The sequence below is a fragment of the Monodon monoceros genome, unplaced genomic scaffold (assembly GCF_005190385.1).
Source record: "Monodon monoceros isolate NGI ecotype Baffin Bay Population unplaced genomic scaffold, NGI_Narwhal_1 Super_Scaffold_13, whole genome shotgun sequence".
NCBI classification, from domain to species: Eukaryota; Metazoa; Chordata; class Mammalia; order Artiodactyla; family Monodontidae; genus Monodon; species Monodon monoceros.
In genome coordinates this window covers 21905783-21931772 of record NW_021703769.1, presented here as the reverse complement: position 1 = coordinate 21931772, position 25990 = coordinate 21905783, and the positions used below count along the sequence as shown (strand labels likewise).

Sequence of the window (25990 nt, the reverse complement as noted above, 5' to 3'; positions counted from 1 at the left end):
CGCCAGACTCAGCAGATGTAGCTGTTCCAAAGGAGGCTTTGTGCTCTGGCCTCAGCACAGCTCCAGAGGGGTCCAGCAGCTGTGACCCAAACCGATGGTCAAAAAATTTTAGAATAACTAAAATTCCCCATTATGGGGGAGCAGCCAGAAAAGCTGATCCATTATCAAGGGGCATGAGAAAGTACCCAGTAACCGTTAAAAATGGTAAAAGTGTATAGACGGGGATGCTCTGTAGGAACGTTCAGATGAGGTCAAGTGTGAAAAAAGCAAGACCGGATGCTAATAGCTATAGAAAAAGTGAGTATAGAGGCTGCGCATTTCAGCACTGTTTGGAGCATAAAACTATAAACAACCTAAAGTCTTCATAAAAGCAAGTGTTAAATAAATTATGTGCATCCATACAATGGAATAATATGCAGCTCATTAAAAGAATGGATAGGGCTTCCCTGGTGGCGCAGTGGTTGAGAGTCCACCTGCTGATGCAGGGGACACGGGTTCGTGCTCCGGTCCGGGAAGATCCCACATGCCGCGGAGCGGCTAGGCCCATGAGCCATGGCCACTGGGCCTGCGCGTCCGGAGCCTGTGCTCCGCAACGGGAGAGGCCACGACAGTGAGAGGCCCGCGTACCGCAAAAAAAAAAAAAAAAAGAATGGATAGATTATTTATGTACTTGTCAACTGATATGACGAGTTTGCCAAGATGTTCTATTGAGTGAAGGCGGCAAGGGGTAGGATAGTATGTTTAGTACAGTGCTCTATGTTTAAAAACCTTGAAAAGGCATCATCTATTAGTGTTGGTCGCCTCTAAGGAGGGGACCTTTTAGGGAGTATAGAAGAAGGACATTTTTACCTCTTATACTTTAATGTACAGTTTGAATTTTTTTTTTTTTTTTTTTTTTTTGCGGTACGCGGGCCTCTCACTGTTGTGGCCTCTCCCATTGCGGAGCACAGGCTCCGGACGCACAGGCTCAGTGGCCGTGGCTCACAGGCCCAGCCGCTCCGCGGTACGTGGGATCTTCCCGGACCGGGGCACGAACCCGCGTCCCCTGCATCGGCAGGCGGAGTCTCAACCACTGCGCCACCAGGGAAGCCCTCCCTTGTCTCTTTTTAAAAAATTATAAACATAGATGTAAATCCTCAAAGTTCAGAGAATTTTGAGAACTGTATGGAAAACTCATTAGATCTTACTTTTGGAAAGTTGCTTGTGTTCCTAATTCATTCATTGATTTTAATAAAAGAATTATTGGTCAATCGAAATCTGGAAGGCATGCCACAAGCTTTCAGAAACCAGACCTAGGATATGGGCACCTGTTCTTTTTAGTGATCAGAATTTCAAAAAGCATGGAACCCACAGCAAGAGCATGTGCATCCTCACAACTGCTGGTGGGTTTATCTCACCAATACTTAGAGAAATTAGCAGGGGTGCCCGTTACTTCATCACAAATACAGTTTCTGACCTTTCAGCCTCATGGTTTCACCTGTTTTAAAATAGAAAAGTTTGCTGTCATTAAAAATGATGTTCAGGTTTGAGTTACCCAAGCGCATTTGAGAGCAGGTGTTGGAATGCCTTTCTAAAGAAAAAAGAGAACAGTTTTTTCTGAGGACTTATATAATAGGGTGGTCGTCACTTGGAAAAATTCCCTGTTCTTCAGGTACGCATGAACTTTTAAGCCCTTAGGGCTGTTTATTGGATTAGCATTGGCATGGCATGTGTTGCCTCCCTTTCAAGTTCTAATGTCTTTTTAATTTATTTCTCCCCATCGTTCAGTGGATCCGGATTGGTGCCAATGTCTCCAACTTCACTTTTGCTCCTAGCACGATTATCTTTCACCTGGGACATGCTGGTAAGCGCCCCAGGCTGCTAACTCCATTTAACCTCCTTTGACATTTTGCCTGCCCTCGCAAAAGCCCTGTTAAGTAGACCCACAGCCTATTAACTATAATGACTTAATAGCATAACATTTCCCTCTTCCTCCTGGCCTTTTACGACAGTTAATATGATGATAAACCTGTTTGGCCCATCAACTTAGAACAGCTGTCATTATATTGGGTTTCATTGTACTAGGCTGCCGTTGGCAGGCCATTTTACCCTCATTTAATAACTCTGTTCATTTCCAGAGATTACTCACTTATCGTATCTTTACATTGAGCCATCTTCCTGAGTGAACAGCATTAATGCAGTTTCCAAAGGTTATCTTCCCCCAACGTATTGATCTTCACATTTGCTAGCAGCTGTGTCTGGACTGTAGTAGAAAACAGTCCCTTCCACAGTCAGACATGCTGTCCTGCATTGTTCTTTTGAAAACTTAGGACCTAACTGTTACAAGACAGTAAATTCACAAATCAGGCGTTTCAGAAACTTTCGATACTATTGAATTGGTGACCCTTGCATTTCACTGAGACATTAATATTCTTTTCTGATTTCTTTGACTCTTTCAGGAGTCACCCTTTTTGTGTCCATAGTGTGCTGATTCTGTAGGGATCCACAGACGAATCCCTTGAAACTCTAGGCAAATGTGTATCTCTGTTTTCCTGGGGAAAGAGAGAGTCTGTAACTTTGATCAAAATTCTGACAGTGGTCCACGACCTCAGAAAGGGCTAAGAACCCCTGCTGTAGTTCATCTGTCATCCTTCTGGGCAGAATTGACAGGAAGGCCTTTCTCTCCAGCCCAGTTAACTGAATTTGAGTGATAGCCCTCCCAGGTCAGTCTGAGAACAAAACCTGAATATGAATTTGTTTAGAGCCATGACTTTTTTTGCCAGAGTGCTTTTTGTGTACATTCCCTCATTTGATTCTCATCACAACCCTGATGGGGGTGACCAGGGTAGGAATTATGCTCCTTGTTTGATGGGTGAGAGAATTTAGGCTCAGAGAAATTAAGTGGCTGCGAAGGGCAGAGCCTGGGCCAGAACCCAGGGTCCTCAGTGCCCAGACCTGAGCCCTTTTGACTAAACCTTCCTCCTCTGTCCTCCTTGCTTCCTTCCTAGTCACAGTGGCAAATTAGCCCTAAAAATTTTTTTAATGAAAAGAAAAATGATTCATTTCTTTAATCCTGTGGGCTTTCATTCAGAATTTAAAAAATCAACTGAATCCCAAACATAACATGACATAACTTAAAAAACAAACAACAACAAAACCTGCGTTAAAGAACAAAGATGCGAGCTGGAATATGGAACCAAGTTGCTGAGATCTGGTTTTTACCTGTGGATTTCTTGGTAGCCAAGGCTGAGAAGCAAGTATATTGAGCTGTTTATTTTCTGGCATCAGATAAAGGGAATAAAACATGCTGGTCTATAAATACAGACCTCTTAGGATCTGCAGTTACTGGCTTCTAACTGTCCTCTGCCCAGGGCAATGTCACTGTTTGACTTAATTGGCTATCATGACGCCTGTTCTCGTAGCTATGCTGGGGCTCATGTATGTCTACTGGACGCAACTCAACATGTTCCAGACCCTGAAGTACCTGGCCATCTTGGGCAGTGTGACGTTTCTGGCTGGCAATCGCATGCTGGCCCAGCAGGCAATCAAGAGGTAAGGTTGGGGGCGGGCCAGGGACCCAGAGTGGGATTAGAAATACTGTTGTCAGCTCTGTCCACCCAGCTCTTTGAACAGCGGTATGTGGCAAAATGATTCATGTCCTTAGGGGCCAGTGTGACACCTTAATCCAGCCCGATACAGAAGCCTTTTAAATCAGAAAAGAGCCTTGGTGATAAGTTTTAAATACGTTAAAACCACAACAGTTTATGCCCCGGCACATTGAAACAAGAGAAGAAAATAATTGCTTTATGAAGATTAAAATGGGTTAGGACAGGGGGCAGAAGGTGGTTGTTAGCGTGCTGGCTGTGTAACAGTTTTCTCCTCTGCTGCCACAGAAAACCCTTTTCTGCCCTCCTCCCGCACCCCCGAGGAGGACTCTTCTGTAACCACCACAGCCTCCCGGAGCTCTTCCTCCTAAGTATGAGGTCCATGATCTTCCCCCCAGAAACCGCGTCGGGCTTTACACTGAGCACTGCTCAGTGGCCTGCATCACGTCCCCAAGAACCAGACAAACTTAGGTTCACACAAATGGTCAGGTCCCCCCGCAATGGCAGCTTGCTGGCAGCTTGACTTTAGAACCTGGCTTAGAAGCAAATTTAAATGTCACGTAGGTATTTCTCGTTGATTTATTAGAACTTGGGTGATTTCAGCCACATAAAGGTCAATAAGAAAAGGTCAGAATTGCTTTCACCTTTGGAAGTTCACAATTTCAGACGTGCCCTACTTTCTCCTCTCCAGGACTTTTGGTGGAAGAATGTAACACGATAGTGTTAGCCCCCCCCCCCCCCGTGCGGCTGCCAGTTAAGTTGGTCAGATCAGAGAGAGGCTTGCTCAGAGACTGTTATGGGCGGGAGAGCCCCACGTCTCCTCCCTGCCTGAGACTCCATGGAGCTCTCCGTGGATACCGGCCCCAGCGTGCTCCCTGCCCCCTGTGGCCGTCCAGATTCCGCTAGAGCTTCCCTTAGCACCAGCAGTGGCCACTGGCTCACTTCTCTGCCCCTCCAGCAGCCTGAACTTGGCGGCTCTGCATTGCGTCTGAGAAAGAGCCAGGACTCAGCTGTTTTCTCTGAGCAGAGCCCTGTTCCCTCAGAGCGGCCCGTCCAGGCCCCAGGGAGCCAAAAGGCTGTCCTCTGCTGAGTTCACTCTTTTCTGGAAGTTGCCCACACAAGATGAACAAGATTAAGGAGAGATGGGAGTGGAAACCGTTTGATTTAGATCCTGCTCAGCGGGAGTTCCTAGTCTGGAAGGCTAACATTGTGTACACTTTCTGGGGAGGAAGACCATGGTTCTCATCCCACCCTCCATTCTATATAGAAAGTCACAGCCCACTCTGTTGCCGTCTTCCTGAGTCCTAGAGCAAGCTCTGCCCCTGGGGAAAACGATGACTCTAACAGAAGCTCTGGTCGGGTGTTTGCCATTTCTTTCCTCAGCTTATTTCTCTCCTTACTGTCCTTTCTTGACTCTCAAACCCTCTTTCCTTTGGCAGGATCGCTGCAGAGCAGAGCAGTAGATTGGCAAAATATAGGACACTACGGTAAAGATGAAGGGCGACTCATCCCAGGAGCAGGCCCCTTTCCATCTTGCCCACCTCATGCATGTCAGTTATTTATCTGATTTTCAGCACACTTGTTCCTCCCCATCCCTCCCTAAGCCGAAGCTGAATTCTGAGGCCATTTCCCCACTTCCTGGACCAAGCTGTAACTGGACCAGGGCAAAAGCCAAAGCCCCCTGAGTTAGCCCAGCTGATGGTAACTGCAGCAGAGCAGCTCTGACCTGGCTTTGACTGTAAGGCTCCATCCTCCCGTGTGCCCCACAGGGTACTTTATAGACACAGCCCCTCTCTGTGTTCAGAGGAGAACAGAGTTGAGGATAGACAGATTCAACCTTGGACTTCTTAAAAGGGGACACCCCCCCCATTCAGGACATCTAAATTCATTAAATGATGGTCCCATGGCAAATCCTGGCACACCTTGTCACTGTTCTAGGCCTTTTTGTAATATTAACCTCTGATTGGGCCAAACAGTGTGGTTTGGTGAGACACTAAATTTTGAAGACTGATGGCCACAGATCAAAGCCAGCATCATCAAAACCCAGGTTCCTAGAGCTCAGGATATATGGTTCAGGGCAGCTCCCTGTGTGACTAAAATGTCAAGTGAAATATCACCCGTTCTCCACTGTGTCCAGTCCTAGGATGAGGGTGGGAGTGCAGGAAGGTGAAGGGAGGGAAGGAGAAGAGAGTGTGTGATGCTTCACTGATCAGCTCCTTTAGACCAAGGATTGGCAGAAGTTTTCTAGAAAGAGCCAGATAGTACTTAGGCTTTGCAGGCCATACGGTCTCTGTTACAACTACTCAGCTCTGCCACTATAATGTGAGAGCAGCCATAGACCACGTAAACAAACCCGCTGGCCATGTTCCAGTGAAACTTTGTTTACAGAAGCAGGTGGTGGGCTGCATCTGGCCTGTGGGGCACAGTTTGTTGACCCCTGTACTAGACCAACAAAGAGGAGGGAGGTATTTGAGTTTTCAAGTCATGTTCCCTCTCGTCCTTTGCCATGGAAATGGCTTTCCCTGCCAAAGCAACAAAGCCGTCTAATTTTCACTCCTCTGAAAATAGGAGAAATCAACAAAAGCATAGAATGTAGAGCCTTTTTCACTGATGTGTGAACATAAGCTGGAACATCTAGTTCTCAACACAGGCTTGCTCAGAGACGACTTGCTCAGAAAGCGACTACATTTGTTTTGGTTTTGTTTTTTCAGGATTAATTCATATACAGTAAAATTCACCCTTGTTAGTGTACAATTCTGTGAATCTTGAAAGATGTAGTAGACAGTCTTGTAAACACTACCTCAGCCAAGGTACAAACTTATTTCCACACTCCAATGAGCTCCTCTGTCTCTTTGTGGTCTGTCCCTTCTCCCTACCCGCCATTCCTTAGCCTTATCCATTTGGTTTTGTCCTGAATTACAGTTGCTCTCGCTGAGATTTGTTTTCAGAACTAGTCCTTTCTGCTAAGTATTGAGCTCTTTAATTCTTTAAAACTAACTGGATTCGTTTTGTTTTTCTTGATTTTTAGATAGTCTGCTCCCCCCCTGCTACCCCCAAACCATACTGCTTGAGAAAGAGGGAAGTCACTTGATCATTTGGACATTTGGGACTTCCTGAGGTTGGGACCTTGTCTTTTAGGGGAAAGTCCCTAGTAGCCAAGTGTTTTTGATCTGAGAACAGGTGTTGATTTGATCAGGTGTAACAGAGGGCTAATTTCTTAGCTAAGATGGAGGCTTGTGGGTCACCACCCTTTCTGCTGTTCTTATTTCATAATTAACGCTGTCCTCTCTGCATGAACGTTTCGAAACACACATAATTATTTTTCTTTTTTGGCCGCCCCGCGTGGCTTGTGGGATCTTAGTTCTCCGACCAGGGATCGAACCTGTGCCCCCTGCAGTGGAAGCTCGGAGTCCTAACTACTGGACCGCCAGGGAATTCCTGGAACACACACCTGGGAACCTCTGAATGCTGGCAGAGAATTAGGGGCACTCACTTTGGCCCTCAGGATGAGTTCCATGCTTGTGCATGCGTGCCCCTTGGAACTGTTAATTGGTTTGGAGCCTGCCATTCTACAAGACCACCTTGTCATCACATCAGCCCTCACCACTGGGGACAGCTGCCTGCTGAGGATGGCATGTGTGTGAGCACCTTGCTTCTGCTCACCAGAACCATCTGAATCACTTACTTGGTGCTGTCATCCTCTGGCTGCACAGTGTCTGTCCAGATAGTCATTTCCCTTCTTGTGTTTCCCCGTCACTTCCTGGAGTCTAGGGGGGGGCAGCTGTGGAGAAAGAAGGAATAAAGAGAGTTAGTGTTTTTATCCCCTCAAACTTTTTCTGTGAGCTGAGTCCAGTTTTTGAGAATCATTCTTTCTTAAGTTTAGACATCTGATCACTGACAAGAACATGACCACACGATAGGAATATGGTACAGATTTCTGTACCGAAAGGTCAGAATGTCATCTTCCAAGCTACGTGAGGGCATGTGTTGTTTGGCAGACCTGGAGTCCGGGAAATTGAAGACGAGCATTCTTCTATTCATCTAGTTGAAATGTACAGTGTCTTTTTGGCCTTGTACTGTGAGAGGTGTGCCTGGAATTACCTCATCTTGTGTTTTCACATACCACACTTACTTAGGTATCATCAGGTGTGTTTCATTGTTTATTTAAGATGTTGTCAGCTTCAGTTCGAGCTATCTGTCTTATATTCTTTTGTGAAATGAGATGGGGCGTAAATAAATAGAATTAATAGATGAATGAAAAAAAATAGATGAATGATTGTTCCCTTATAAATGGGATCTCCTAGTACCTTGGTCTTTCTGTTGTCACCAGTTAGGAGCTGCAACACTGAATTGAAGTATTCAATAATTTTGTGTTTGTCTCCATTTTCTTTCAGAACAGCACATTAGTTCCAGGAAAAAGAAGGAGGTTCTGAAAGCGTAAGTGAATATCAAGAGAAGGAATCAAGAATAATTCATAGTTTGAGAAGAGGAATGAAAAAAACCCTTTATTTAAAAAGAAAAAAGTCAAAATCGTTTTGCTTGTTTTTCTATTTCCCCAACACAGAGCAGGTACCTGTGAGCCCAGATACTCTGTTTCTTTGGCATGGTGCCCTAGCAAGATGCTGTGAATATTCTAACTTACCCACATGTTGCATTGAAAAGTTGAAATCTGTAATTAATCTGTTATGGAATAAAGAGAATAATAGGAATGAAGACCTGAGAGTTTCTTCCTGTACTTTGGGGCTGATTGGATTCCCAGGGCACATAACATGAGGCCTTTGTTGGGAAGTATGCTTGACACAGTGGCCGGGGTGTTTCTCCAGGACATCTTACGTTGGTCCTTCTCACCTCTTTCTTTCTTTCTTTTTTTTTTTTTTTTTTTTTTTTGCCGCATAGCATAGCATGTGGGAGCTTAGTTCCCTGACCAGGGATCGGACTGTCACCTCTTTCTTAGCAGAGCTGAGGATTACCTGGAAAAGCCAGCATCCTTTCTTCATCTCCAGCACTGGGTACCAACTATGTCCTGTCGATATCTGAAGACCCCCCTGCTTTTGCCTTGAAAGTTTGGTCTTGGTGTGCAGTGGGGAAGGGAAGGGATTATCTTAAAAGAAGGCTGAGCCCATGAGCTATCTTAGGTTCTTAGAGGGACACATGCATCTCAAGAATGCCCCTTTGGAAGTTGTGCCCGGGAAGACCATTACGTGGAGGTTATACGGTATCACTTAGAGAAGTAATATTGAGCAGTGTGTTTATGTGTGCAGACTTCAGTGTTGGGCAAGCCTACTGTTAGCACTTACACGCTGAAGGACTTTGGGCAAGTGGCTTAATGTCTCTAAGCCTCCTTTTTTTTCTTCCGTAAAAGATAATACAGTACCTCCTCCTATGGCTGAAGGAGTTTCATGAATCTGAAGTGCTTGGCTCAGTGCTTGGCATCTGTCCTAATTGGCCCATAGTTATGTACTTTGGCTCATTGCCTCTACTTCTATTAATTGAAACATAATAGTAGATAACTTTTGAAATGCAGGTAATCCTAGGAGTATTTATTGAGTTTGGGGGGTAGAAATTATTTTAATCAGATTGCTTTCCAGCATAGCTGGACTTGCCCCTTCAAAATGGGGATTTTAACTGGGGAAAGAGGAAAGGAGATTCTGGAACTTTAGCTGGTTCTGAATGGGACTCTGCAGGGGAGCGGTTGATACGGGCAATAACAGGGGTGCCTCTAAGATAGGAAGGAAACCTCACCTTTCCCAGAGGTTGCAAACCGGTGGCCCATGTTTTATTTGATCCGTAGTGTTCTTTGGTTTTTTTTTAATTGAGTTAGTTGCTAACGTTTACAAATTGAGAAAATTCATATAAAAATCCAATTTGGGGACTTCCCTGGTGGCACAGTGGTTAAGAATCCGCCTGCCAGTGCAGGGGACACGGGTTTGAGTCCTGGTCTGGGAAGATCCCACATGCCACGGAGCAGCTAAGCCCGCGAGCCACAACCACTGAGCCCGCATGCCACAACCACTGAAGCCCACACACCTAGAGCCCATGCTCCTCAACAAGAGAAGCAACTGCAATCAGTAGCCCGTGCACTGCAGCAAAGATTAGCCCCCGCTCGTCGCAACTAGAGAAAGCCTGTGTGCAGCCACGAAGACCCAGCGCAGCCAAAGATAAATAAATTTATAAAAAATAAGTAAAATAAATTTATTTTAAAAAAATCCAATTGGGGGTTTGGGATTCTCTGGAAAAAGAAAATCAGAGCCGGCAACATTGGGCCTGATTCCTGTGTGACAGCATCTGCTGCCTTTGGGTTGGGCCTGCACTCTGCGCTCTGCCACAGTCCTGCCCCCACGGTCCCGCCTGCTCTGGCATCGGCCCTCCCACCGACTTCGCGCGATTGGTACCTGCCTGGCTCCTGTAGACGTATGACTTTGAAAGCCTTGCTTTTAAATTTTAGCTTCTTATCCCGCCCTGATGGGAAAAGGTGATGTTGGTATCCAACTGCTGTTGGGTGGCTCCTAGTGTCCCTGCTTATGGGTGCTGGGACCTCAGCAGCTCAGAGCAGTGGGGAAGGGAGGAGAACAGGAGACCCACCCACCTGGTACTGTCGCACCTGTAACCAGACCTGTATAGTTCTGGAAAACAGACTGGTTGAGGCCTGCTGGACAGAGGTGTAGAGAAGGGACAGTAGGGCCTGAGCATAGAAGTGCAGTGGCTGGAGGGCAGGAGATCAGGAAACAGCTTCCTAGAGAAGGGGCTGGCAGGGCTCAGGGGCGCCATGGCCGGTTCAGGGCTGGCCTGCAGACCTAGAGGAGCTGGAGAATAAAGCACAGCAGACATTTGCTACATGCCAGACTCTGTGCTTGGTCCAGCTGTGGCAGTGAGCAAGACAGATTATTCCCTGCCCTTGGTCCACTTATATCCCGGAGGGGACAAGGGAAAGGGAGCAGAGTAATCACAAATCTGAAAAGGAATATTTATCCAGAGGGGTTGGGAAGGCTAAGCTGACAATCGAAGGAAAAGAGGCAGTCTTTGCAGAGCTGGGGAAGAACATTCTAGGCAGAGCAGCAACATACGCAAAGGTTCTGAGGCAAGAGCTTGGCGTATCTGAACTGAAAGCAGGCCAGAGTAACTAGGGCGGAGCTAGCAAGGAAGAGAGTATCCTTGGAAGCCATAACAAATATGGATTTTAAGGGCCGTGGTAAAGGGGATAGATTTTATTTTAAGACTGAGCAAATTAAGGGAACTTGGATTTTATGCTGAGATACAGCAGAGGCAGAAACAGCTCGTATGCTGTCTTTCTGGCCCTACCCACTGGGAGAAGCCTCTTGAGGGCTGCAGGAGAGAGTCCGCTTGCTTGTAGCCTCGTGGTAGGTCTGGGGAGGCTGCAGTTGAGAACAGGCCTAATGAAATCCACTGGATTTGTTGCTCAAATTATTTGCTACTAGCAAAGATCCTTTGCTTGACCAAACTTTAGTCAGGATCCTGAAATTTCTCCTACGCCCATCTGTACTCTTTCTTTTAAAATCTAGTTTTAGCAAGAACCCTGCTAAGCAGTTTAACCAGACCCTCCCACCTCCATGTCTGATCACCCTGATATGTGGTCAGATTCCTCACCCTCCACCATCTCCCAGGTGATGTCTGATCTTCCTGGCCTATCTTCAGCCAGAATCCTGTTAGGTCAGCTTAACTAGAATCCCCTTACCCCTGATGTATCTTCTTGGTAAGTTTCCATCCACTGTTGCCCACCCTGCTCCTTGGCTATCAGTTCCCACTAGACCATGCTGTATTCAGAATTGAGCCCACTTCTGTATGAGGTCTCTTTCCCCCTATTGCAGAAGTCCTGAATAAAATCTGTTTTTACCTCTTTAACTGCTGTGCAGCTCTGGTTTTCATTTGACACCACAGTAGTGCCTGGGCCTTGCTTTCTCTATAAAGAGTACTCAGCACAGCAGGTCAGAGTCCAACTGACCTTTCTTCAACCCCCTGAGCCTTAGTTTCTTATTGGTAAAAATGGGATAATACCTCTGAGGGCTTTATAAGGATTAAATGAGGTCACATCCAAAACACAGACTACAGTGCCTGGCACTGACATTAACTCAGAGTTTTCTAGGATTAGTATAGATATTACCATTGTTATTTCCTGTGTGTCGTTGGCAGGAGCCCAGTAAGCAGTTTGTACCAGGTCCACGTTTCTTTGTTGGTTTGTTGAATTCACTTGCTTCCCCAGCTGTCATTTCCTGAAGGGCCCGGAGGCTTGAAACAACACAGGAGCACTGTCCTGGAATCAGGAGTCTGTTACGAGCTTTGCCCCCTCCGAGCTGTAGGACCTCTTACCTCTGCTCTGCCCTCCCCCAAGGGCTGTGGTAGGGAGCACATGAAGCAATGGATGGGAAGCCCCTTTGTGAATTTTAATATAAACATAAGGGATTATCATAAGCAACAAGTCCCCCATTGATTAGAGCATTTCTTTAGGGGAAAAAAAATAATAGCACTCCATCTTAAGTGGGACCCCCCCCAAAGGAATGGGAAGCTCCCAGTCCCTCTGTGGGGAGGGTTTAAGCCCTGTAAGCTGCCATTAGTGTCATAGTTAATGGAGATAAAGCATCGGAATTGTTGCCATCACGGTCTTTTCCTTTATAACGGCATTCACCTCGAAAACCACAAGTAGCAGCGGGGCCCAGTGCTCGTTATTTCATTTGAAAAACTCATTGGAAGTTGAGAGAGCCCTCAGTCTTTGCTTTTGTTGGGACAGGCGGAGGAAAGAGATGAGCAGGTGGGTCTGGGGGAAGGAAGGGGGAGCTCGGGCTGGCCTGGCGAAACCACCATTCAGCAGCCTCCTCCTTTGTTCTCCTTCCTTGGCAGGTTCTCGGCCAGGCCGCTCAGCTTGGTTGAAGTGGACCGCGGCCCTCAAAGGCCAGCCTTCTCTTCTGAAGGGGGCTTTTGTTGTCCATTGTTGGTATTGTCTCCTCCACGGAGCCATGGTGGCCCCCCGCAGAGCCTTTCCCACGTTTCACATTCTTTCTTGGAGGGCAAACTGGGGGCTCCCAGAGAGAGCAGGTGGTCTGAACCGGGTGAAGCCCCGAGCTGGCTTTACAGCCCTGGTGTGGGAGACGGGCCCACGGGATGCGGGTCCAGCACTGTGTGTGCCAGGTCGGAAAAGGCCGGAGATGGGACTGCTCACCTCTGAGTCCCCATCAACTCTGAGATGCTACAGATCTTCTCGTACTTTTAATCCAAACACACATCCCATCATCCAAACGTTTCAGTTTTTTTTCTTTTTTTAGATTTAATCTACTTATAGTAAGATGCACAAATCTTAAGTCTATAGCTCAATGAATTTTTACATCTAACTACGCTAGTGTAACCATTACCCAAGTCAAAATATGGAATGTTTTGATCCCCTCTCGGAAAGTTCAGAGTCTAAGAAGAGGCTATGTGTGGGGTGCTGTGTGGTGGTGTAGGTGATGTGTGTGGGTATCTGGCCCAGGTAAAACTGTTCATGAATAGAAAAAGTTGGGTAATCACTGACATAGGTACATCTGGTCAGTGGCTTCAGCTCTCTGCTTCCCTTTATAGCAAAACTTCTTCAAAGAATTGTCTCTACCAGTGCTGTCCAATAGAAATGTAATGCAAGCCCCATAGGTGATTTAAAATTTTCTAGTAACCATAACAAATAAGAAACAGGTGAAATTCAATTTTAATATATTTTATTTAACCCAGTCTATTCAAAATATTATTTTAACATGTAATCAATACAAAAAACATTACTGAGATATTTTGCATTCTTTTTTCATACCGTCTTTGAAATCCACTTAAAGCACATCTCAGTTGATATTAGCCACCTTTCAAGTGTTCAGCAACCATATGTGTTCAGTGGCCACCATATTGGGCAGCCAGGTCTATACTCACCAGCTCTGACTCCTCTCCTGCCATTTTCTCTCTTTTTTTTTTTTTTAAGAGTTTTTGGATGTGAACCATTTTTTTAAAGTCTTTATTGAATTTGTTACAATATTGCTTCTGTTTTATGTTTTGGCGTTTTGGCCACGAGGCACATGTGGGATCTTAGCTCTCCGACCAGGGATCAAACCTGCACCCCCTGCATTGGAAGGCGAAGTCTTAACCACTGGACCGCCAGGGAATTCCCGTACCATTTGCTCTTGAACCCACTCGAGTCAGACTTTTGCCTCCACCATCGACCCAATTTGTTCTTGCCAAGGTCATCAGTGGTTTCCATGGTCACTTTCATGTTCAGTTCTCAACTGACTTGACCCATCAGCGGCATTTGGTACCGTAGATCATTCCCTTCTCAAAACGCTTTCTCCGGTTGGCTTCTGGAATTTCTCTCTTGTAGTTTTCCTGTTATCTCACTGCCTGTTCCTTCTCAGTCTCCTTTGCTGGTTCCTCATCTTTCCTCCAAGCTTTCAATGTGGGGTGCCCCTGGGTAGTCCTTGGACATCTGCTCTTTCTGTTCCTCTTCTTTAGTGATCTAACCCACTCTCCTCACTTTAATGACCATCTAAAGGGTGACGGCTACCAAACCAAACCGGCTGACCAGACCTCTCTCCTGGCTCCAGACTTGTACACCCAGATGCCTACTCAACATCCTCACTGGAGCCTTTAAGGGGCGTCTCAGACTCAGTATGTCTAAACCCAAACTCCTAATACCCGCGCCCCCCACCGCCAAAGCTCGTAAATGGCAACTCCATCCTTCCAGTTGCTCAGGCCAAAAACTTCGGAGTCATTCTTGACTCCTCTCCAATCCCCACACCATATCCATCAGCAAATGAGTTCTACCCTAAGAATGTATCCAGAATCTGACCCTTTCTCAGAGTGACATTAAATACAAGTCAGGGGCTTCCCTGGTGGCGCAGTGGTTGAGAGTCCGCCTGCCGATGCAGGGGACGCGGGTTCGCGCCCCGGTCCGGGAAGATCCCACATGCCGCGGAGCGGCTGGGCCCGTGAGCCATGGCCGCTGAGCCTGCGCGTCCGGAGCCTGTGCTCCGCAACGGGAGAGGCCACAACAGTGAGAGGCCCGCGTACCGCAAAAAAAAAAAGAGTTACCATTAAATACAAGTCAGATCACGTCGTTCTGCTTAAACTCTGCGATGGCTCCCATCTCACCAAGGGTGAGATTTTTAAGTCCTTACCATGGCCTCCAAGGGTCAGATGAGCTGGCTTCCCGCTCCCTCTTGGCCTCCTTTCCTTCACCCACAGCCTCGCTGTGCTCTAGCCGCACTGACCTTCTGCTCCTCCTCCCTCCACGCTCTTGCCTCAGGGCCTTTGTGTTGGGTTTTCGCTCTGCTTGGAATGTTCTTCACCCACATATTGTCAAGGCCAACTCTTGAGGGACTTTACTCAAATGTCCCTCATCAGAGAGGCCTTCCCTAACCACCACACCGCATATATATTCACTAGAGATGAAATAATCCCCTCCCGCACTCCCATCCCATTAATTTTTTTTCCCTTTGCAATCGCCACCATCTTACATATTCTATACATACGAACCTTCAAGTCGTGAGCTTTCAAAGATGTGAACATGCGTTTGTATGTCCAGTCACGTAAGTTAGTTCAATTGTCTGGCGTACATTGTCACGTGTGTGCATCCTCTATAAGTGGTTGCTTTTTTATTTTTTTTTTTGCGGTACGCGGGCCTCTCACTGTTGTGGCCTCTCCCGTTGCGGAGCACAGGCTCCGGACGCGCAGGCTCAGCGGCCATGGCTCACGGGCCCAGCCACTCGGCGGCATGTGGGATCTTCCCGGACCGGGGCACGAACCCGCGTTCCCTGCATCGGCCGGCGGACTCTCAACCACTGCGCCACCAGGGAAGCCCGGTTGTGCTTTTGTGTACTTTGCTGTACAGTACTATACAGAGTACAGTAGTTCAGTATCTTTGTTTCAAACGCAGGATGTCCCGAAGCAAGCGTAAAAGCAGCGGTGATGTAGCTGGTACGGCTAAGAAGCGCCCGCTGTGGTACTGTACTACTGTACTTTTCAAGGTACTGTACTGTAAAATTTAAAATGTTTTCCTTATTGTTTTGTGTTTGTTTGTTCTTTACGTATTATTTGTGTGAAAAGTATTATAAACCTATTACAGTACGGTACTCTATAGCCGATTGTGTTAGTTGGGTACCTAGGCTAACTTTGTTGGACATAAACGAACAAATTGGGCTTATGAATGCTCTCAGAGTGGAACTCTTTCGTATGCAGGGAACTTACTGTATTTACTTGTTTTTATTATACTTTCCCGTTTTTTTTTAAAACATCTTTATTGGAGTATAATTGCTTTACAATGTTGTGTTAGTTTCTGCTTTATAACAAAGTGAATCAGCTATACATATACATATATCCCCATATCCCCTCCCTCTTGCGTCTCTTTCCCACCCTCCCTATCCCAACCCTCTAGGTGGTCACAAAACACCAAGCTGATCTCCCTGTGCTATGCGGCTGCTTCCCACTAGCTGTCTATTTTACATTTGGTAGTGTATATATGTCAATGCTACTCTCTCACTTCGTCCCAGCTTACCCTTCCCCCTCCCTGTGTCCTAGAATATAAGCTCTATGAGGTCAGGGACTTTGTTTGCTCACAACTGTATTCCCAGTGCCTAGAACAGCACTTGGCACATAGTGGGAGCTCTAGAAATATTTGTTGAATGAATCAATGGTATTGCTCATAGGTGAACAAAGTCACCAGTGGATGAAGGATGACTTTCGCCCAGAGTAGACAAATATGGCTAAGAGCCCGGTTCTGGGCTGGACCCCCTGGGTTTGAATCCCAGCTCTCTCCTTGCCAGCGGTGACCGTGGCAATTCAGTTCACCCTTCTGTGCCTCAGTTCCTCGTCTGTGAAATGCAAAGGATGCCAATACCTCCCATTAGGCTGTGTGAGGAGCGCATGAGATTCTACACGTGAAGTTGCCCGGCTGACACTGAGTGTTTGGTAAGTGTTAGCTTTTTTTTTTTTTTTTAATATCTTGTAATACCACTTTGGGAAATGTAACTATGTAAAACATGAAAAATTAGGTTGAAGATAAAAGAAAAATGGAAATGCAGACCAGTATGGGGGAATTTTATTGTATTTATAAAGGAAACGGTAGGTCAGAAATTAAATAGGATTAATCGGATGCTGTTGTGTGTCAGCTGCAGGGAGCCGGAAACATATGCAGAATCTTCATCCTTGGGAAGTCCTGTCGCAGAAAGGAAGATAAATCTCAGTCTGGGGGCACTGGAGTAAAGGCAAGATGGGACAGGACACCTGGAATAAGGGTGATGGAGACTCTGGTGTTAAGACTGACTATCTGGGTCCCAAAAGGACCTCAGTCTTAGCCCCAGTTCTCCCAACCTACTCGCAGTGAGATCCTGGGCAGTCACTTGCCTGTGAAGAAGCTGCTTCTAATCCCCAGACAGGGTTAGATTAGGTTATTCTTTCCAGCATACACACTCACCACACCCTTTACATCTCTTACCATTTATCACACATTAAATAATCCACCGTACAAGTAATTAATTTCTGTCTGCCTCAGTGTGTTATAAATTCCATGTGAGCAGAGACCACGGCTGTCTCATCCACTGCTGTCCCCCCAGCCCAGAGCCTGGCCATCTTTGGATGATTTTTAAGGGATGGGAAGATGGATAAATCTGAACTTGTTACCTTACAGGACTGTTACGTGGACACAAAGTGTGGTGAGTGCAAAAGGATGCCATCTGCCAAATCATTCTACTCTGAACTCTTAGGGTGTAAGAACTCATTCTGCTGTCATGTTTCCTCAGGCCCACTGTGATGTCCTGGTATTTGCAGCAGTTGAGCTGGAGGGGGAACAATGGCTGGAGCAGCCCCCAGGCCCCTTCCTGCTGCTCTATGACTTCGAGCTCTGTGAAGCCTCTGGCTTTTAACCTGCAGGAACAAAGCCTGCATTCTTAGGACTTGGCCCTCCTTAGGGCCACTCTGCCCCACTGGGGCCTGGTGGGAGTCATAAAGCAGGTGAATGATGACCTAATCCCAGCGTGAGAGGCACAGGGGAGGCATTATTCTTAGGGGCATTTTTTAAAAGAATTCTAGCCTTAGGGACCTTGGCGGTGATTGGAGCGAACCTACTCCCTTCACAGAGGAGGCAACTGGGAAGCTGACTTGCTCTGTGTGGAGAGTTGGCTGCAGAACCAGACCTGGGCCTCAGATGTCCATCCTGCCTCCCAGGCTGGTTCTTGCCCCTCCTGCACTCTTCCTGTCACCCTGCTGCTGCTTGCATCTCCCCAGGACTGTACTTGGTGAGATCTCTGAGCTCTTGGTGTTTAATTAGGCTGGGAAGAAGGTGAGGGGGCACACGGAGAGCTCTGCTGGGAACTAAATTTGCTTAATAGTTTGGTCCAGAAGTGCCTGGCAGAGTCGTGCTGGGACACGTTTGTGCTCACAGTTCAAAGTCAGGCTCTAAAATATAGCCGTTTCTCCAAACAGTCGTGTCATTTGGGGAAACTGTCTGCGGAGTGGAGTTCATGTGAAGCGCTCCAGGCAAGCAAGGCAGGCCTTGGGCCTGCCTGGTCCCTGACTTGGGGCCAGATGCTGCCCCTTCTTTGCCTCAGTTTTCCTCCTCTGTAAAATGGGAAAACTCATTCCTGATCTCCCCTGACTCCTACTGGGATTGTGGGGGTCAGGGAGAGGGGAACTGACTGTCACTCCCGTCTCTCCCTCTCACGAGCGCTGCTCACACTTGTCCACCCGAGGGTGTTGGGAGGGGCTGGTCTTCCTTTGGCTTTACAGTTTTATGAACTTGGTAAGGGATCTAGGGCACGCCTCCTACTACATCAGCATCAGAGTCCCCTGGGACCCTTGTTAAGATGATTTAGATTCCTGGATCCTATCCCAGAACTGTTGAGTAACATTTCTGGACACAGACACCGAGCCTGGCCTCTGGCTACACACTGGAGATACAGCAGTGGACAAGACCAGTCTCTGTCGCACATTTTCTCCCCTTCTTACGGTTCTTGATGTGTGGAAGGAGGGACCCCATTCCCAGTTTGCTTGGTAGAGCCCCACACCTTTGGAGACGAGGAGTTTCTTTCCTTTTCCAGCCCACGCTCTGGGAAAGAAACCTCTGAGGTCCCTAAACACACACACATGCACACGTGCACATGCACGCATACACACACACATACACACGTATTCCCACCTGTGCTCCTGCAGCAGGGTCACGAGGATGTTCTCCAATGCCATCTGCTTTTGGTCTGCCCACATGCTGTCCACCTGACGGCCAAGCCGTACCTTTGCTCCTTGCTCCTGGTTTCTCTCTCTATTCGATTAGAAAAAGAGAAATAACTGAGGTTGCTACTTGAATAGGATGCAGAGAGGCCTGCGAAAGACCAGGGCAAAGTTAGCAGAGCAGGGTGCCTCCCTCTGCCTATTCCAATATCTGGCATAGACTCTTGCACCCAACTGAGCTAGACTCAGCAACATTTAAGAAGACAGTATCTATAGGAGTGAAGACAATAGACTATGAAACACATATCTTCCTACAGACGACTTATTAATTACAAAGGAGAAAATGCTAACTTCACAGAGGAGAAGCCTGGCAGACATTATGCTAACCAAGGGATCAAAGTTACCATCACCAATGGGACAAATTGACATCATGTGCCTCCTGATAGGATGCACTGAGAAGGACGCGACATCACTTCTGTTGCATAACACGAATGTAATCATGAGAAAGCACCAGGCAAGTCCAATATGAGGGACATTCTATAAAGAACTGGCCTTTACTAATCAAAAATGTCAATGTCACAAAAGACTGAAGAACTGGTCCAGATTAAAAGAAACTAAAGAGACATGACAACTATGATGCCACCTGTGATGCTGGATTGGGTCCTGGATGAGGAACATCCAGTTGGGGACAACTGGTGAAATTTGAATATGGACTCTAAGTGATAATTATACTGTGATTATGTAAGAGAGTGTCCTTTAATTAGATACTAGGAGACACACAGAAGTACTTAAGGATAAAGGGTCGTGATGACTGCAATCCACTCTCAAATGGCTCAGCAAAATAATAATAATACGTACTGGGTTTGTGTGTGTATGTCTAGATACAAAGTAAGCAAATATAATAAAAATATTAGGAACTGTTGACTACAGGGAAGGGAATGTGAAAGCCCTTTGTACTATTGCTGCAAGTTCTCTGTAAGTTTGGAATTTTTTCAAAATAAAAACTAAAAAGTGGGGCTTCCCTGGTGGTGCAGTGGTTAAGAATCCGCCTGCCAATTCAGGGAACATGGGTTCGAGCCCTGGTCCGAGAAGATCCCACATGCCGCGGAGCAACTAAGCCCGTGCGCCACAACTACTGAGCCTGCACTCTAGAGCCCGCGAGCCACAACTACTGAAGCCCACGCACCTAGAGCCCATGCTCTGCAACAAGAGAAGCCACCGCAGTGAGAAGCCCATGCACCGCAATGAAGAGTAGCCCCCACTCGTCACAACTAGAGGAAGCCCATGCGCAGCAATGAAGGCCCAACGCAGCCAAAAATAAATTAATTAATAAATTTTAAAAAAACAAACAAAAAACTAAAAAGTGTTCAGGCTGTAGAGTCAGGCTGTTTGAATGCTAACTCTTTGGTGTGTGTCCTTTAGAAGCTATTAATGTAGCTTCTGTACGATGGGAGTAAGAGGACCTGCTTTGTAGAGTTGTTGGAAAGAACACATAAGAAACTAAGAATAGGGACTTCCCTGGTGGTCCAGTGGTTAAGACTTTGCACTCCTAATGCAGGGGGCCCTGAGTTCGATCCCTGGTCAGGGAACTAGATCCTGCATGCTGCAACTATAAGATCCCACATGCTGCAACTAAAGGATTCCCACATGCCGCAACTAAGGGTTTTCTTGCCACAGCTAAAGATCTTGTGTGCTGCAACTGATACCCGGCACAGCCAAACAAATAAATAAATACTAAAAGAAAAATAAAAAGAAACTAAGAATAATGGCTAACACTACCAAGGGCTTACTCTGTGCCCAGCACTGTGCTGGGTGTGCGTAAATGTCCCAGGGTAAAGTCTTTGTTTCTGGCAGAGCCACAGTCAAGTGGTGACTACCACTGGTGTTGTCACTGTTGGAGCCCATCACAGGGACAAGCACATAGTGGGTGCTCAGTGATCATTTATTAGTTAAGCGTAAGCTGAGGTTTGACATTGGAGCCCTTCTGCTATGGCGAGTCCAGAAATGACAGATGCTGTGCAAGGGGAGAGACCAAACTTGGTCCCTCCAAACCGCGATGCACTTGGGGTACGGGAAGAAGTCACGAGAACGTCAGCTCACCCCTGCTGCCTGCTCATGATGTCCTGAAGAAGCTTGCGGGCAGACAGCTGGGCCAGCACCTTCCGGTAGCTGTTGGTGAAGATGGCGTCTGCGTACCTCGGCATCCTAGTGGAAGGAGTCAGAGGTCAAAAGGCAGGGTGGGAGGCCCAGGAGGGCTGTGCTCACGGGGTCTCTATAAGGTTCTTCTGTGGCCTGTCCCCAGAGAGAGCTGGAACCTGGGCTGAGTGACCTCTCTGGGGCTCAGAGTCTGCCTCCCTCCCAGAGACGAGCAGTGGAGGCTGCCCGAGGAGATAGCTGGGGACCAGCTGGTGGCTTGATTCTGCACCCCCTAAGTAGCAACCCTGGCAGGGCTGGCTTTGGGGTGGCAGGAATACAGCAGGCCCTGTTGTCAGGACTGCTTACCTGAGGGGCTGGGAGGGCGGGGAGCCGTGGGAGCCGCTGCTGAGGGTGAGGGTCACGAGGAAGAACACCCAGAGCAGCATCCTTCACCCCTGTGCTGGCACCTGGGAAGTGACAGACAGGAAGAAAAGGTCAGGTGAAGCCATAGCCACTGGGATGTCTTTTGCTGGGTGGGCCCAGCCCTGGGCTTGGCTCCATGCAAGTTTGGCCCTTGTCTTTTGGAAGCTGTCGGGTAGGAAAAGGAACCCAGACACACCTGGGTTCAAGTTCTGCCTCTGACAGTCACAAGCTCTGACCTCATTTTTTCCATCTATAAAATGGGCATGATAAGGCTACTCTGCTGACCTCACAGGGTTGAACGTAAAATGAATGATAATGGTGAAACTGCCCCTCCTTGTAAGGCCTTATACTTGGGAATCAGGCCTCAGCAAGGAATAGGGGAGGAGCAAGCACCTTCCCCTAGTCACCTAAGTCACCCCCCAGCCCAGTGTGTCACTGACGGTATGAAAAGGGCTAACAGCTGAGGCTCTGAGTCAGACAAATCTGAGTTCACATCTGGGCTCTGCCATCAGTAGCTGTGCATCCAGGACTAGTGGCTTCTCCTTTCTGGACCTCAGTTTCTCTATCCATAAAATGGAGTCAATAACTACACCTACTGCATAGGGTCCTTGTGAGTATGAGGTGAGATGAGGCACCTGAAGTGAGCACTTGGCACGTGGGCAATTCTCCACACACCTCTGGTCCGATGACCTAATGCTCAGGGAGCAGGCTGTCCTGATTTTGTGAGGAGTCGGAGGAAAGGGAGGAAGGCTATACATCTTGCTCCAGATGCTTAGATTTTGCCCTGGAAGAGACCAGGGAGCCTGGGGAGCCCGTGAGGCAGAATCATCTCATAGATCACATAATTGTTCTTCATTGGGGCCTGCTGACACCGTGCTCGGCAATTAGGGGAAGAACAGTCTACAGGGAGAGAGCTGCCTCGGCTGGGGCGGTGCCACTACTGTCAGACCACGGTGTGGAAATGGCTGGCCTCGGAGTGACTCAGCCATCTCAGAGTTGGGTCTTCTCATCTCGCAGGGGCACCCCCTCTCAGCAGGATGTGCACTCCATGGGGATACAGACCCCTCCGGAGGCTCTGCCAGCCCCTGAGAGGGCAGGACCTCTCATGTTCCACCATCTCCCTGCATCACTCCATTTCCAGCTGGTCCTGCTGAGGAGGGGTTTCCGGCAGGCAGGGCCAGCCCTGAGGGAATCCACTTCCTTTCCCGGACTCACTTGCCCTCTCAGGGCATCACCCCTCTTCTCCCAGACACTGGGGTCTCGACTAACCCAGGGATGCCCTGAGACTCCAGGAAGCACCCCGGGGACTGCTCAATGCTGCCCGAGACCCCTGCACCTCCAGAGCTGGAGGGAGCAGCCAGCCAGGCCTCAGTCATCAGCCCCTCTTTGACGTGCACCCCTTCATCCTCCCCGCCCAAAGACAATGCTCCAGTTTCAGCTCGAACACTTGCTGCTGGTGAGTGACAGGGAGCTCACTGACTCTAAGCCAATCTGTCTTATTTCCAGGCAGCTCTTCCTGTTAGGAAGTTTTTCTCGTTGCACCAAGTCCAAGTCCCCTTATCCTGCAAATACTTGTTAAGCGTTTACTATTCTGCTAAGGATTGGGGCTAGAGAAAAGATGAGACCGCGGTGTCGGCCCCACGGGCTGCCCCTTTGACATCCACCTGCCGTGCCTCCCAGACCTTCTGCGCCTTCATCAACACGACAAGCCCTTTAGATGTGTTTTGCATCTGACTTAGAACTTGGCCCCCCAGACCAAGGATCTTCAGTCTTCTGTCCTCATCACACACTGTCACACGTGGCCCCCCTTTCCCGACCTGGTCTACTGCTGGAGTTTCCTAAGTAAGGAGATCTTTGGAGGCAAAGGGGTCTCCTTGACATGACCACTGTTCTTCTGTCTCCCAGCTGCATCCTGGGCTTTCTCGTCTCATTTCCTGCTGATCTTGTAATGACCCGAGCACATCCAGGCCCCCAGTCACCTCACTCATCTCTCCGAAGCCCGTGACACCTCACCCCCTCCAGAGCGAAGCCCTAACCCCTGTTTTTGGCCTAAGCTCCACGTCAGCCTCCCCACCCGCTGCCCCTTCTCCCAGGGCTGGCACAAGTGATTCCCAGCCCCTGTGCCCAGCCGGCCCGCACAGCCCACCCTCACACTCGCCCTCAGGAGCAGGTATCACGACCTCCAATTTTACAGCCAAGGAAATGAGCCCAGAGAGGAGAAGGGCCTTTTTCCATGGTCCTCCATCAAATTAGTTTCGGAGTGGGCACTTCAGAACGGGCCTCCTGATCCGCACGGCGGCCTCTCAGAAACAAGCCCTTATTCACAAGACTCCCTATTCATGGGGTGCTTCAGAATTCATCACCTGCACATGGGAAACGGTTCTGAGAAGACTGAAAGCTTTTGCTCTTTGTTACTGGGTCTCTGGGGAAGAAACAAGGGGGACAAACAGGAACACCTGCTTGGTTGGCGTGTCCCTGTGCACATCCGATGGTTTTAGGGAGTTGAAAATAACCCGATAGTGGCAGACTTTCGGGGGCAAGTCATAGTAAATCCAGTAACCCGTGGTCATGCAGAAGGAGACTGGGCAACTGCATAATCTGGTCAACCAAGAGGCACAAGATTTGCCATAAACCGCTTGCCCCAGGGATGGGTCAAGCCACCACTGTAACCTCTGGGGTATGAGAACCTAATCCATGGGGTGGCAAAATCCCATTAGACAAAGAGGGAAAGCAACAAGAATTATCCAGTTTCTGGTATGATGAGAATAGAGGTTGTGTCACTAGGACTAAAATAGCTGTTGGCAGACATCTTCCACCTGGCCAGTCTAAGGAGCTAGAATTCACTGAATTAAATCGAGCATGAGTCCGAGAGCGCCACTGACACCCCCTTGATGGCTACGAAGGCATTTCAGGGGTTATCATCTATCATTATGAGTATGGGTTAACTGTCCGCAGTGCTTACAAACTAATTCTGTGATGAGATATATTTGAGGTCGTCTGGATTCAGGAGAGATGGGCATTTGATTTACATCAGTTGGCACTCCTTGCCAGACTTCATGCCAGGATTGCTAAAGGAATTCTGCAGACGAAGCTTCAGCTAACAGCAGAGGTCAGGTCTCAAGTGCCAAACTAGCAAGGTCACGTTTGAGCTCCTGGAAAAAAATCTTTTACCTTTCTTAAATATTCTGCTGTGTAATTTAAGAACCCCAAAGCATTGGCATCCTGATTCAGTTTATAAACTCTTTCACCGATAGGGTTCCAAGTCGAAGGAGATCTAAGTTTTTCATGAGGAAGCATCTTGAATGGTCATTCAAAAGAGTGACACCCCACCTCCTTCCAGAAAGGGTTTGAGATGGTTTATGGTAAAAGATACAAATACTTCAGGACCATTAAAGCCCGGGTCGAGAGACGAGCGTGGGGGGAATGGAGTGCTCCAAGGGTAGATAATTATGTCTAAAACCTAGAGTAAGGAGCGCGGCTGCAATTGAGCAAGACAGCAAAACGTTATCAATTTCCAGGCAATTATGCTGAATCGGTTCTGAGCGATCGGTGCGCGGTATTGATTTGCACAGCCACTTGGTTCCTTTCTGGTCCATGGCAGAATCCCGTGCTTGACAGGAGAATCTAGCCAGGTGATGTCTTGCCCCAGAAGCCCACCTGCACACCCTCGAAGGAGCACCGAGACCTCATTTACCCCAGACAGACACCTGGCACGTGTCTGCTGCCACCTCTCCAGGGATGGAGGTCCACGCATTTGAGATAACCTCAAAATGACACCCACCGACAAAAGCATATTCCAGAGCCCCTAGCGAGGGGCCTAAAATGTACTCACCAGTCCACGGGCAAAGAGGATGGCAGTGGCCTCTTGGATGTGGTGTCTCTGAGTTGCTCTCAACTTTCGCACCCCCATCCAGCCCAGCCCCCGGGGCCACCCCCCTCTCACCTCCGAGGTGGTGGGTCTCCCTCTGCTCTGAGACGTTGCTGCAGCTCCACGGGCCCCGCGCTCGGCGTTTGCTCCAGCGGCTGTGTGGCGCTCCCATCATTTATACCTTCATTTTCCCGAGCGTTGTCAGCGTCAGAGAATCAATTACTCACAAGTCCACCAAAGGATCATTTTTAGCATCACACTGACAAACCCTAATAGGGGAAAGAGGTTTTGCCCCTTGCAAATTAAGGCTTGTAATGAACTTTCCCTTTATCTTTGAGAAAACAGACAGAGCGGAAAGTTATATTATTCCAAGAGGCATAGAGTCTAATACTGCTCCTCTAATAATTGGAGTACTCCTTACAGTGAAACACCGAGGGTTCATTTATTCTCTGAGATAAATGAGCCTTTTTAAAAGTTCATATAATCTTGTTTTGTCCGTGTGCAACTTTATTTCACTTCAGGGCAGTCAACTTTACAGACTAAGTGTTTTGTGTTTTTCTCCCCTTAGTGAGGAGAGTTGTTTGATTTCCCTTATCCAATTATCAGGATTTTCCTCTATTTGACTTAACCTGCTGTGGTCACAGACCGGTGTAGGCAGCTAGCCCGGGGGACATCCATAGTCGCGTGTCGGAGCAGCCAAACGTAGATAGTTGCCTCAGAGGTGTGTGAAGTGAGAGGGAAGAGATGGAAATCTTGGGACGGTGGTGTTTCCAGATTTCTCTAGCCTATAGCTAAAGAA

General features: G+C 47.9%; 2 protein-coding genes and 1 non-coding gene across 4 annotated transcripts in view; 2 read left to right on the top strand and 1 right to left on the bottom strand.

Moving 5' to 3' along the window:
* RPN2 (ribophorin II) overlaps nucleotides 1–8297 on the top strand; it is a 54055-nt gene extending 45758 nt beyond the window's left edge. Inside the window, exons 15-17 of the mRNA XM_029220471.1 lie at nucleotides 1768–1843; nucleotides 3402–3531; nucleotides 7979–8297. Coding sequence (XP_029076304.1) covers nucleotides 1768–1843; nucleotides 3402–3531; nucleotides 7979–7991 — 219 coding nt within the window. The 3' untranslated portion in view covers nucleotides 7992–8297. The remainder of the gene's footprint in view (nucleotides 1–1767; nucleotides 1844–3401; nucleotides 3532–7978) is intronic.
* Nucleotides 8298–16619: 8322 nt separating this feature from the next.
* Nucleotides 16620–25334, bottom strand: GHRH (growth hormone releasing hormone). Of its 2 annotated transcripts, none has more exons than XM_029221748.1 (5): nucleotides 25267–25334; nucleotides 21267–21367; nucleotides 20865–20969; nucleotides 18736–18855; nucleotides 16620–16758 (listed from the first exon to the last, which is right to left on the bottom strand). In XM_029221748.1, the coding sequence occupies exons 2-5, from the start codon at nucleotides 21344–21346 to the stop codon at nucleotides 16743–16745; spliced, it is 321 nt and encodes a 106-aa protein (XP_029077581.1). In that variant the 5' UTR covers nucleotides 21347–21367; nucleotides 25267–25334; the 3' UTR covers nucleotides 16620–16742. The 2 variants fall into 2 exon arrangements, with proteins under 2 accessions (XP_029077581.1, XP_029077580.1); XM_029221747.1 differs by having other exon boundaries at nucleotides 25156–25309.
* On the top strand, nucleotides 20280–20353 carry TRNAR-CCU. The gene has a single exon. It is a non-coding gene; the product is annotated as a tRNA-Arg (tRNA).
* Nucleotides 25335–25990: the final 656 nt, after the last annotated feature.